Source organism: Lottia gigantea (genome assembly GCF_000327385.1).
Source record: "Lottia gigantea unplaced genomic scaffold LOTGIsca_17, whole genome shotgun sequence".
NCBI lineage: Eukaryota > Metazoa > Mollusca > Gastropoda > Lottiidae > Lottia > Lottia gigantea.
Genome location: NW_008708133.1, coordinates 3,496,523 through 3,510,343, shown reverse-complemented (window position 1 = coordinate 3,510,343; position 13,821 = coordinate 3,496,523). Strand labels below are relative to the sequence as shown.

Here is a 13,821-nt window from a genome sequence, read left to right as displayed (position 1 = left end):
TCAAGATTTTTTAAAAAGTCAAAGACTGTATACAAGTCTCAATATTGAGAATTTTGCACGATGGGACGTAATTTTAGCCCGAAAATGTCTATTAGTGAATATTTTTTAAAAAGTCAACGAGTAAGACTGTATATATTTTTGAGAGCGGTGTCCACCCTTTAATATCAATGTGCCAGGTTTTAACCTAGAATTTATGTAAGCTCATTTAATACCCTTTTGAAATATATAAAACTCAATGTTAAAAATTTTGTACGATGGGCCGTAATTTGTGCCCGAATTTTAGATTTATTTATCTAGATTATTTGCCTTATGTACTATTTTTAGATCTACTTTCATATTATATTATGTATCCATGGCAGTGATTGGTTAAAGAATATTTCTTCGTTTGGGCGAGTTGGTATCACTATTTTGAATCGGCGGCTACTTGACAGCTCAAATCGACGGTTGCGCGAAAAGGCGGCCAAATTGTCTTTAGGCCTGTTAGAAGATGTTGGGCACACACGAAATATTTGGGGGCCCTGAATAAAAAATCCCGGGACCCGATAAGAGTATATAGGGCTTAGGTCCTAGGCCTATTATGAAAATATTGGGCCAATTTTATATACATGTATGTATTTGAATTGAACGGAACCTCGATGTTGACCGAATATGGGCCCCGTTTAAAGGTTTTTGTTATATAGTTTTCAGAAGACAAAGCCATTTGCAATTACCATCCTTTTACACCAAATGAGATTTCTGATTGAATAAACTTAATAGTGGCGTATGGTTTGCCAAGAGAGGTAATTAGTCTCTATAATGACGAGAATATGTGATTGTTCAAGCAACAGTTAGATGTGGATAATCATCGTACCGTTGCTTAAGGAGCATGACCCGGTCCGGATTCAGATTATTTGTAGCTGTCTAAACGCGATTATTGATACTTTCGGTTATATTGGTGAGTGCTGTGTGAATAAAAGTGGTGAATGCGAACCAGTGGCGGCGCGACTTAATGGGGGGACCTGTCGACAAGAGGACTAACTCTCTTTGACTTACAATACTAACATTATAGTTAATGTAATAGCAGTTATTATTAACACACATCCATTTGAAATCGTAAATGAAAAAAACTAGGATGATTTAAAGCCTTATAAATCAAAACACTAAAGCAAAAAAAAAAAAACCGAAAAAACAAAAACAAAAATTGTTATTATTATTCAGATAAACATAATTAATGTGTCTATGCAGTTATTTTTATACAATTTAAAGGTTTATCAGTGATATTCCTAACACAAACAATGCACATAACTAGTTCTTCTTGACTAGAGTGCAAAAGATGCTACGCCGCGTAATTTAGTACCAAAATTTCTAATCAGGATTTTAAAGAGTTTTTTTGACAAAGTTTAACATCAGATCTAAACTTAATGAATCTGATCTATCTGAACCAGAAACAGAACGTTTGGGACTATCTGTGCATATATTTATGTTTAATTATTATTCATGATTACACCAATGGTTTAGGTTTAGGAACATATTTACTATACATGTACACAGCGACCATGACAAGAGATGCCCCAATGACAAATTGTATTGATAGATGAAAATCAAAGAAATACACAGAAACAATACATGACAATACAATAGAGGCTGATGTAGCAAATCCTTTTAATATATTATCAGCATATTTTACTACTACTGCTACAATCAGACCTCCAAAACTCTGTAAAAATATAACTAACCACACAAACCATGTATAACCAAAGAAAAATCCCTTCTCTGTCAGTTTAGCACCATCTTTTAGCTCCATTGTTATTAACCCAATCACAATACCCAATACACTCAACTGGATGTTTCGGATCCAAACCGACTGTCGTGTCATTTTTCAAAATAAATACCTGCAAATCCGGATAAGACACACGAAATAATAACAGCCACCAAACCAACAAATGGATTTTGTGCCAAATTGTGAGACACAGATTTCTCTGATGTTTTGGGTTGTAATTGAACAACAGACACACCCACAAATAAAACCACTAATGAAAGCCATTGTAATTTAGCTACAGCTTTTTCTAACATAAACACAGAAAATATTGCTGTTGTTAGAATTTTTAGTTGATAGGTGACCTAAAATAGAAAAAAAAGAAGTACAATTATGAATGAAAATGATTCCCAATTCACTAGAAGACAGCAATCTCAATTCAGCAACTTGTGAGATCAATAATAATTTTCTCTAATGCAGACGTCACCAGTAGAATGTAAACTGAAGGCCAAAAAAATCTTTACAAAGGATTGAAAACATCTCAGAAAAAAATACAAGGCTAGAAATGTGAACATCTCCGAGCAACGAGACATTATCCTATTGCTTTTGGACCTTTTTATACTTCTATCTTGTTAGCTTTCAACCTCAGTGTTTTTAAGCCTACAATTTGTGAACAAGAAATTAAACCTCTCGGGTATCTGATAAATAAATCTGGTATATAATAATACTCGAATAATGTCACCTTAATTTTCTCAATTTGTAAAGAATTATAGAGAAAAAAGTTATGCGTATGGTCGTACAAAATCGTCGTCGACATAAGCAAGCATACACGCGTTTTTTTGAGCGTTTTAAAATTCGCGACGATAGGGTCAAAAGAATTCAGATGAAGAGTTCTATACATGTATACTGTATATCTTTATTCATTATAATTCCCAATATCGTCTTGGTTTAGCCTAACGTCTATTTAATGGATAACCTTAAGTGGCCTTATTAATTTGAATTGGCCTTAAAACCTTGTTGTACATGTAATTATTGCAATACCAATTATTGGCAATATTTAAGTTTATAACCTTTTGTCAATAATATTGTCTATCCGTTTAGGCCCATTTTCATTGGAGCTTACATTCTGATGTCATATAATATAGAGGCGACGTACCCTTGCAAAGGGCGAATGGACTCTAACCAAGCGGCGAGCGGACACAGGGCGAAAGTGTAATAGGACAAACGGACCCGATGTCGTTAGGACTAATGACTCGAACTATCTCTCACTGGGCCTTATTTTCTTTCCCGTTTCAGCTACTGATTGGGATAAATCAAACGAGAAGCAGATGCTTATTTAATATTTAGTCTATTTAATTAAGGATTCTGGTTATTTCCTTCAAAGGATTCTGATTATTTCCTTCCAAGGATTCTGATTATTTCTTTCCAAATTATTTGAAAGAAATTGTACTTGATCCTTGCTTCTTGATCCATGATAATCCATTCGTCTAAAATAGAAAATCTATCCAATTTGCATCATCTGTTGACTACCTCAATTACACGACCATTACCGATGTTTTTCGCTCCCGTGAAATCAAAACGAATTAATTAAGCGACCATGACAGTTCTCGTAATATCCCAAAACTGACCCAATAATCTTCTAAGAGACAGCCTTCATTAAGATACTGTTGGGTTATTTTCTTGTGTGGTGTCTCAGTGCAGTTTCTACTGGACTCTTCTGTATAGGTCACAAGTATTAGACATTTGTAGTTTGAGTTCTAATTAAAATAACAAAAAAATTCCAAAAGGTTAAATAACTTGCGAATTCACAGCTTTAAATGGAGGTATCTTTCAAAATTGTATGTAAAAATTTAGGAAAAACTGGTTTAAAAATTACAGAATCAGATTATTTTGTTATCTGGTTCACTTATTCAAGGTGTAAAAAGTTTAAACCAACATTTATGTAATCAATATTGTTTAACACTCTTTACATCCTGTCAATTTTGGCAGGTTAGTATTTTATATGAGATAAAACCACAATCTTTTTTTTCTAAATTAATCCAAATTAAAGGATTTTGAATTTTTATAGAAAACCACCAATTTCGTTAAATAGAGAATTACGAGTGCATTCTAATAATGTAAACCATATCTGAATGTGTTTTTCTTAGGTGATTCAAATAAATTATTATAGATAATCTGTACGGTTGTGTTACATTTGTGAATCACACCAGAAGAAAGAACGCCCAAAACCTAGAAACGATGTCGAAGACAATGGTCGAAATTTCATTATGTTTCATGCAAATTTCGCTAAAATTTTTCAAAATTTTAAATTTTCAATTGCACCCGATACACTTTGTTACAAACAACATTTAAAAGAAAATTCAAGGTAAATTTACAAGTGAAGTATAATCATCTATCCATTCATTTTTCATCGTTGAATATACGTTTCAAAAAATGACTGATTTATTTTGGGGAGGAATAGATATGGAAAGAATCTTCCAGGAAGGAATGGTCTCATTTAGGTTGAGAAGTACTGTTATTGGGAACATCACTGAAGACAAACCTCATCCAGTCTGGTCGTTTCCCTTGTCGTACAGTGTGGGCCCATCGTAATCTCAGACGACAATGTTGGCGCTGCCAATGACTGTACTATGAACGGAATTTAAGCCCTGAACCCTTGTCTTCAGAGCCGTCTGGACACGATCTGTTGATTAACTTTATGACTTAACTCTTCAGCTCGTTGACGGGACCAACTTAAGGTTCTTGCAATGTGAGCATGAATGGCTCCCATCCGTACCATTCCCACAGCCTGCTCTCGTTGTTGTGTTTGTATACGCCTACATTATAATGTGATCATATATTGTTGTTGCCCATGTCCGTCCGTCAGTCTGAAGGTCTTTCCTTTAGTCCACAATTGACTTGTGAACCTATGAACACAATAGAGTCTACAGTTTTCATTTGATTTGAAATTTTGAAATTTTGAAATTTTGAAATTTGGTGTGATCATTAATATTGACGATATCAAGTTTTTTTCGAAGAACGGTTTTTGAGTCATTGTCACGTCAAAATTGAGAACACAAAAGTTTTCATCTGCTTTTATTGAAGTCTGGTGTGATCATTTATAACAACGAGATCTCGGTCAAGTTTGGATTTGACGATTTTTCGATGAACGAAATTCGAGTTATTGTCCTTAACTATGTAAAAACGCGTCGAAATGTGTTCATGAATACTATAGACCATACAGATTTCATCTGCTTTTAAGGAAATTTGATGAGAATTTTTTCTGTGAACAATTTTTCAGTTATTGCCTATTGTTTGTGAACATAATAGAGAATACAGTTTTAATCTGATTTTAATGATCACTAAAATTATGTTAAATGTGGCTTGTGAACGTGACAGAGGTGACAGTTTATGTCTGAATTTTATTAATTCTATGTGTTTAAGTTTAAATCATCAATATTTTTTGGTACAATTTGACACAGATTGACGATCGCCTTTGATCTACTGAGGGTTTATCGGGAAGTTGTCGAATCTTGCTAGGCAACCATTTGTTTATCGTCGTGTGAGCCATTCAATCCGTTTTTATACCCTTGGTACACATGTATTTTTGTGTATTAGGGGATGACGTGATTATATTTTTCAGATTTTTCCCACCACAATGAGACGGGTATAATTCCTACAAACAATAATAGTGTAATAGGCAAATTTCGAACCTTTGCATATTTCAATGTACAGTGGTATTCTTTTCATTTCAGTAAAAAACACTCCTGGTTGAATTTCAGTCAAATCTGTCGACGCTTACAACTTGCTCAACGAAGCCAAAGTTTGACAATTAATAGTGTCCTCAGACGCCGAACCGCCAATTACATGTCATGTCCTGCACAATTTTGAAGAAATTGTGGAGCAGGTAGTCTGTACTCAGAATATAGCCCCATTTGTGATTTTTCAATAGCAAGGTTCTAAGACAAAATATGACCTGTATGTGGAATCGAAATAAGCCACAGCATATCGAAAGGCATCCTCGACATCAGCTGATGCACTTACTACCCCCTTGTAACTAATACTTACAGTGTACTTATGGAGATGGAAATCCCCTCAGTATCGCCTGAAATGGCCGTGGCATTGGAAAAGACCAATACTAACACGAGGAAGGCAGGGCATCTTCTCAGTGCATTAGGCGAGTAGCCATTGCTCCATCTATGTTATCTGATGGCTCGAGAAGCTAGCTAATTCAAAGAAAAAAATACTGTATTCTAAATGTGCTGTGTTTCGACACAACTAGCTCGCGAGAAAGGCCCTTAAGAAGAAACCCCCGGAAGCTTGCGGCCATCAAATGCCCGTTTAGTACATTTAGTAGGTTTCATGATTTCGGTCCTAGATTCAACCTATAAGTAGGATGATCCAGCTGTTAAAAGCTACTACAAGGCATACGCTTAGACCTTCTCTTGTTAGGCACAGAATCATCCATGTGACGATTACGATGAACTGTTAGGTACCCCTCGCACCTAACCTCACTCAAATTACAGGTGTCAAAAAGCAATATAATTTGAATTGGACTCTAGTTGACAACAAACTCTGTCCAAACATCCAGCAAACTGTGTCTGTGTATTTGTTAAAATACCACACTGGCAGTGATTCAGTCATACATGCCCCTTTGTATGACCTCAATTTGGTGATGCATTGTTTGACAGTTTTGATAACTTTTTTAACAATAAATAACAATATAGTGAGTACTACAGGGTCAGATGATCCACCTGACCCAACTGACAATCTGACCAAAAAAACTCGTCGACTACGATTACAATGACGTACCCAAATAAAAAAAGACACAGTTGCAGCACCGAGAATAACAAATGATGTGGCAGAACAAGGCGTGGCTCTTATGAAAATGTTCTAGTCTTCGGTGGTCGAGCGACGTCGTAAAAATTTCCCAAAGCCAAGAATTTGATTGATCCTTGAATTGCCTCATTATAAATAATGATTATAGTTTGTGGCCAGAACGTTTATATTAACAGATCTAAATAGTACAATATATGTCATACAATTGCATTTTTAATCGGATCAGCGGAATTTTCAACCTTCTTGAGGAACTAGTAAATGTAGGATGTATTTTCTCCCCAATTGTCTTAATTTGGCGCCCTGTACAGTTATAAATTCCGAAATAAAAAAATTAAAAATACCCCTTATGGATAAGTTTGAAACTTGGGAGAGTGGTAAAGTTTCTTTTGGACTTCACCTTATATATATGTATGATGTAGTAAACCAACCTGAAATGTAGCAGCATCTAAATTAGACACAGCTAAATACAATAGGTTATTCTGGATAATATAAATAATAGACGGTACCGAAACTTTAACACAGTCTAAAGGACAGTCTATAAAATCAGTTTTTAGAATTTTTACAAACTGGCCAACACCACCTTCTTGATAAATTATAATTACACAACACGTCAATAATTTACACATTTCTGACATGACCACCGCTGTACTTGATAAATACATATCCCCATGTTGGGTGCGTGTATAACGCATGACCAATATAAGAGCAGCATTCTGTAAGATTAGGGCCACCAGAGAGAAATACTTCAAAGAATTCAAATCTGAAATTATAAATAAATTAATACCTTTGGATTTGTAAAATGCTCAATTAAAACACAAAAATCATATATGATTATATATATATCTTATATATTTTAGATGTCTTATGATCCTGTAGTCTTTCATTTACCATGTGATTGGTGAAAATCTAAATCCTCGGGTCTCTGCATCCTTTTGTTGATTTTAGAGGGCATTAGTTTTGGTGGCGTGTCAGGGTGGCCTCTATCTGGAAAATTATGACCCAAAAAAGAGCTGCCAAGATACGCCACTGAAAACCCAGTTCAATACATTTTTATCAACATAAAGAGTCCAGTAACTTGACATGATAGTTTAACCCATAATGAATATACATTGTTTTCCACTGAGCTTAGTTTATAAAAAGTTTGTAAGTGGCTGTTGAGACATCCACATCTCCCTGGTCATCCCCATAATTGAAGAACAAGCACTACATTTGTATAGAGAACACCTTGAAGACCAGCAAGAGTTAGAAGCTGTCCTATTCCTGTTATTGGTGCGTTGGAGAACTATCCAGGAGACGTAATTGGGCCAAGCCTTAAATCTAGCCAAGGGACGCAATTGGGTCCAGCCTTAAATCCATAGGAGGTCTACCGTTGGCAAGCTTGCTGTCTCCACAGCAAAGACAGAATGTTTTGTAAAAGTGTAAGAAACGTCATTTGTGGTTTGACAACGATTTAAATGATCACAGATTCAAACTGTAAAAGAATTTGCTTAACGCGCGAGCTCCAATAATGTGACCATGCTATTACGCACACTTTTGGCGACAATGCGCCGTGATTGCATGTCAACAAATTTTAGATTTTTTCTGCTCTTGCACAGCCGTTTCTTTATATATGTTGCATCGAGATTATCCATTTTTTCTTTCGCCAAATGTTCGCAAACCGCCAGCCCATTGGGACTGGGGCTTTACATATATAGCTTTTCACCATATTTATTCGACAACGTGGTAATGCAAACTCCCATAAAATTCAAGGTAGGCCTAACAGATGGTCACTCTTGTCTATATTTGTAATGACAGATCAGAGATTTTCTTTTGCCATCCCAGCACACATCAAATTCGTGAAAACTCTACACCAAAATCTTGAAAAATGTCTTTTAACGTATCTGAAAGTTTTAACTAAAAAATACAGCCGTTAATTTTTTAACACCAAAACTTTTACACTTTTAAAGTTCGTTATGGTCTGGTTAAGAGGCCAACAAATAAAAGAGAAATTAGCCTTAAAAGTTTTAAAATTTGCTGTTTTCGAACGTCTGTAAAAGCGGAAGTATGTCGGACATCAAAGATCAAAGTATTAATTGATCATAATCATGCAAGTTAAAGGTAAAGAAATAATCTGTCCATTTTTCAGAAACTGGCCAAAGTAGATTCCTTTTTTGATGTGAAGTTTAAAGGTTAACAAACGCATACTTAGTTATTAACCATTTCCATTACGTTTTTTAATTGTGAATCTAGCCCGGATGTTCCCACGCCCAAAATTGAGTCCGTTATCATGTGTACAATTTTAAATTATGTTCAAGTGTCTAGAACTTCTAAATCATAAGCTGATATTCGTTGTTTTACATTAAAGGCTTGGTACAAAAATTTCAAATTTTTAAAAGCGCAATTGTAATGAAAATAAGGAAATAAAAGAGATTTTTTCGTAATTAAAAAATCGGCTTCCTACAGTTATTTTCTTATGCTCTTTCATTTGACACCAAAATCATCAATTTCGGATAAGCAGTTATCTCTGAATAAAATTTCAAAGCAATCGGAAAAATAGCATAGAAAATCGAAAATTTGGTCAAAATTTCCAAAATTCGGCTCAACAATGTATGCTATGAATTTTCAAAATTCGAAACTTTATCATTGCTAAACTGTTGGATATTCTTGCGAGATCTCAAAATTGAAAACCTGAGAAAAATCGCTCCAAAATGCGCCTTCTTGAGCCAATTTTCTACTTTTTGCACATATCGAACTATACCACTATCCGTTTTGGGAATTTATATTCATCCAGTAATACACCACAAATGAAGATTTAAGGTATTGCAAATGTTGCTTAAACTATTACAGTTTCTCCAGATTAGGCGACACAAAATCATATTTTTTTGGAAATTACGAAAACAAAGCAGTGTGTTCTCAATAAACGCCTTATTGTAGAGAAATATGTCTCCTACAGACTCTCAACTAATAATATCGAGCCGTTAAAAACACCAAAAAATACCATCAAATGGCTTAATTAACAATTAGCGATCTTCGTTTTTAAAACAAATTCAGTTAGATCAAGTAGATACAAAAATATAAATAGCACATTTAAGAAGTTTTTTCAGGTGTAATTTACAACGCTTTTGACATTGAATTTTTTGTTACTAACAAAGTTGAATACCAATTTGAGGAATACCAGATATCACTAATGAAAGGATAATTGCACACAGCTGCCACTCATTCATCCAACCATTCATCCAATTATTACCATTTTTGAACTTAAGATCTCAGCAATATATACATGCATACCAAGTTTAGTGGAGATCAGATAAAAAGTACACCCTGTATCATGACTACATGCCAAATTTGAAGCGTTTTTACTAAGTCATTGGCAATAACTTCAAAATCGTTCATCCTATTATGATCAAATCCAAACTTATCAATGTATCAATATATACACGCATACCAAGTTTCATCAAGATCAGATAAACGCTGTAGCCTCTATACAAGAAATGTCGGTCAATATACGTCCATATTTCCACGTGGGCGTATAAAAATGAAATAACACCATTAATATAAGTTCATAAAAATTATGAAACCAGTTGATAATAACTTAATGTTATTCAAATAATAAAACAAATGCTTGTCTTGCGAGATGCCACAATTTTCAAAATTCAGGTGTAAACTGAAGGAGCTTTATAATGGCAGATTCAGGGGTTAGGTTGAAACCTAAAGGATATAAGACACTTTAATATTAGATTAGTGATTGTCAATTGATTTTAAGTTCAATGCTTCAAATCTGATCAGTTCTTATAGAAATAATAAATGTACGTTTATGACTGAAATAAATATATATCTGTATACATAGATAGAGGTAGATAAAATTAGCTTGAAATGCAATTTGGTCTACTTACCAGACATTTTTCCCATTTCTCCTGCATCTTTTGTTTCAATTGTAATTTCACTGGAAACTCCACCTCTATTCAATGCCTTACTACCAAGTGGTAGAGCTGTTGACATGACTCTATAGTAATCCTGTAGACTGCACACTGTGTGATTGGACACTACCTATTAATTCAATATGTGTTGACTTTATCCTCTCGCTCACTTTTAAATGATTGAAATTAACTAAATTTAATGACAGCCACAGATTAGAGTTATCAATGTTATCAAATTATTCTATGGAAGCCTACTGCGGCCATATCACCCACGACTTCTAGCACAAGAGAAGTCGTGAGACGAAAAAGCTTGGGAAAAGGCGAGGAAGCGAAGGTGAAAAAACGCATTTTTCCTCGCCCTCTCGAGGTTCTGAAATGGGGCCGTAAAATGGCGTCACCCATGTCGATACATCCGTCCGTCCGTCCACCTGTCCGTCCACAAATGCTCATAAATACTCTAGTAGGAATAATACTTTAGACGGATTTTGACGAAACGAGTGTTTGATGAATCCTATATTGAAACTCAGAAAAATTGCACCCTACATGGCGTTGCCCGTCTTTTTTTTTAGCGCACACGATGCAGAAAATCTCAATTCATTTCATTTAATTTTCTACTTTTTTACTATCGCTTTCTCGCCTCTTTCCTTGCCTTTTTACTCGCCTTTTTCTTCGCTTTCTCGTTTGCGAGAATTCGAGAGTAGATATGGCCGCAGCCGGCTTCCATATTATTCAATCATATATAAAAACATGAATAGTACCTTATGATAAGCCATTGTAATGAGGAGAAACTAACGAAGCTTCACATTTATTCAATCTAATTAACAATAACATTAGACACAACTTTTGTTTCATTTTTTATTAGTTTTTATTTTTAGTATAGCCACTTCAGAGTAGGGACTCTTGGATATTTGTCAAAATAACAAGTTAAATTTGTATGTCATTATTAGGTGAAACGTATAGAAAACTGCATGGGGTCATGTGAGAAATATAAAAGCTAAAGTTTTTGTTTCCATTTTGATGTATTCAATTATTACTAAATAATGACTTCATGGAAATTTCAAATTTACAAACTTGGAAAAGACTATTGTTAGGATTACGAACCTGGATAACTGATTCTAAATCGTATTAATCTCCTTCCGTATTACATCACTGCATATATTTGAACATGTCACCTGTCGATGAATGATTAGTAATTGTTTCAGATTTTTATGAAGAAATTTCGATTTCGATGTTAGGGTCAGATTTGACCCCAAGGTGCCGATGTGTTTGTAAAACTGACGCTACTTCTTTCATGTACCTCTTAACGATTTTAACTTTAAAAAAATTCGTAATGATGATGTTTTAGACTCTATTCTGAGTATTCACACAAAAATTATCCCATTTAGATGAAATGTGGTAAGAATAATTTTTTTTAACTACACTGTGGCGATCGATGGGTGAGGCACATGTGTTGTCCGGATTCAAAATTGAATTAGTAGTTCCCTCCCCTATTTATGATCTGACGCTTTCGAAACCAGTGAATCGTTACATTGGTTGCTTTAAGCCTGAGTCCCACTGGACTTTGTGAATATTTGCGTACCATTGGCGAAGGGACAAGTGGGCAATCTCAATGCCTCGCAATGATATATGCAGAATATTCGCCGTGCTTCTTCAAACAATTTATGCATCAACATTTTGTTGCTTAAAGTGCACACAAAAGCATTTGCGAAGTGCACAGAATGCCGGCAAATATGTGCCGTTTCATCTCATAACCCTTCTTTTATAGTTTTATGGTGGAGATAGTTAGTATGCCACCACGCCAGCAGAAGGGCAAAAGAAGCAACATTAAGAAGTTCGTCTCAGTAAACTCACCAGGGAATGATCTCTTTTGGATCCAAGACTTGACCCAATAACGTCTCCTTGTTATTTCTCTTCTCCTACGTACCAATAACAGGAATAGGGCAGGTTCCATCTCTTGCCAGTCATCTATGTGTTCTCAGACTATCGCAGAATTTTACAGAGGTTTTACTAGCGTGTTCTCGAAAGGACCGATTAATTCCGATGACTATTTTCAGTGTCGCATTGAGGTATATTTTTTCTTAAAGGGGATTCGGTCGTTCGGGCTTCGCCTCAAAGAGACATCTCCCATTTTTGTGCACTTTACGGGTTAAATTTTCAACTCTGGAAAACCCCTATGTTTACAGGGCTAAACGTCTCTACTTTGTTAAGATCCGGAAAGTCAGATAAAATTAATAAGCATTTCCGAATTTTTGATTCAATTTATTGAACTGTTATTATTAAATTTGTAAAACGAAAAGGTTTATTGGTAGTGTAACTTATAGGGATATATACATTCGGTACCTGCTGAATGTTATTTCGTTAAAATCAACCAATACAAGATTATTATAGCCTTTCAAAGTCTGGAATATGATCTCATATCTTTCTGATATAAACCATCTAAGGTCTGTAAATAATTAAGATGATTATGATGATAATGAAGATATATTGTGTAGTGGATTAGGTTCTAGCATTCAATTATTCAAAATACCCAATCCCATGATAATATGTTGTTATCAAATTTTATTTATTTATCTCTTCTGGTGCTATAATTATTATGCTCACTTGAAATCATAAATCTCTCAAATTACTGCCTTGAAATACGCTGTTTTTTTTTCAAATTGCATATTTTAATGGCCAATATATTAACATATCCGTAAGGGATACAGTGCAGCCTGTCACACAAAGCTGGCTTAAAGTTGCGAAAGCAAAGCAGTGGCGGCGCCAGCCTCCCTGACCGGGACTACAAATAGGGGACAGAGTGAGCTATTGGGCGAAAGTAGGGGTCAACTGGCGAGGTTGAATTCAAAATATGACAGGTCTGTGGAAGCGCCATAGTCACAAAAGCGTCCATGGAGCGTCTATAATGGGGGCTCTTTTGTGGGTATTTTTGAAAAATGATATTTATTTGGTGAATAGGGAGGCAAATGAAGTTCACAGATGTTGCTATATTAAAACTGAATAGTTGGCTTCCATTAGACCCAGTTAATATCTATAGCTACAGATCTGAGTGCCACAAATTAGGAACTCATTGTTAGCTCTTTCCTTCACCAAATTCAAATTTCAGAGTTGATTGGATTCTGTAAAGACGAAATCAAAGTCAATAAGAAATTCTGTTTTATGGTGATTGGAATTCGTTCTGTAACAAATTGAATTCAATGGAAAAATTATTCAAATATTGATATATATTTATTTTTTTGTAATGAAATTACATTGTATTTTAATTTCACATTTCCAGAGATGAACCTATTTTATTACCAACTGTATCCTTCTCAATATGTTCTTTATGGGACTCGAACAACAATAAATTTTGACAGGATATTTTCAATTTGAAAT

At 34.8% G+C, this 13,821-nt stretch overlaps 2 protein-coding genes across 2 annotated transcripts; both read right to left on the bottom strand.

Annotated features, from left to right (window-relative positions):
- Window positions 1-1,480: 1,480 nt before the first annotated feature.
- On the bottom strand, window positions 1,481-1,855 carry LOTGIDRAFT_158650 (hypothetical protein; the record flags this gene model as incomplete). Its single annotated transcript, XM_009051789.1, has 1 exon — window positions 1,481-1,855. One exon carries the CDS (start codon window positions 1,853-1,855, stop codon window positions 1,481-1,483), a length of 375 nt encoding a protein of 124 aa, XP_009050037.1.
- A 3,430-nt stretch (window positions 1,856-5,285) lies between these two features.
- On the bottom strand, window positions 5,286-10,531 carry LOTGIDRAFT_158649 (hypothetical protein; the record flags this gene model as incomplete). Its single annotated transcript, XM_009051788.1, has 4 exons — window positions 5,286-5,390; window positions 6,982-7,313; window positions 7,442-7,579; window positions 10,426-10,531. The coding sequence occupies 4 exons, from the start codon at window positions 10,529-10,531 to the stop codon at window positions 5,286-5,288; spliced, it is 681 nt and encodes a 226-aa protein (XP_009050036.1).
- Window positions 10,532-13,821: the final 3,290 nt, after the last annotated feature.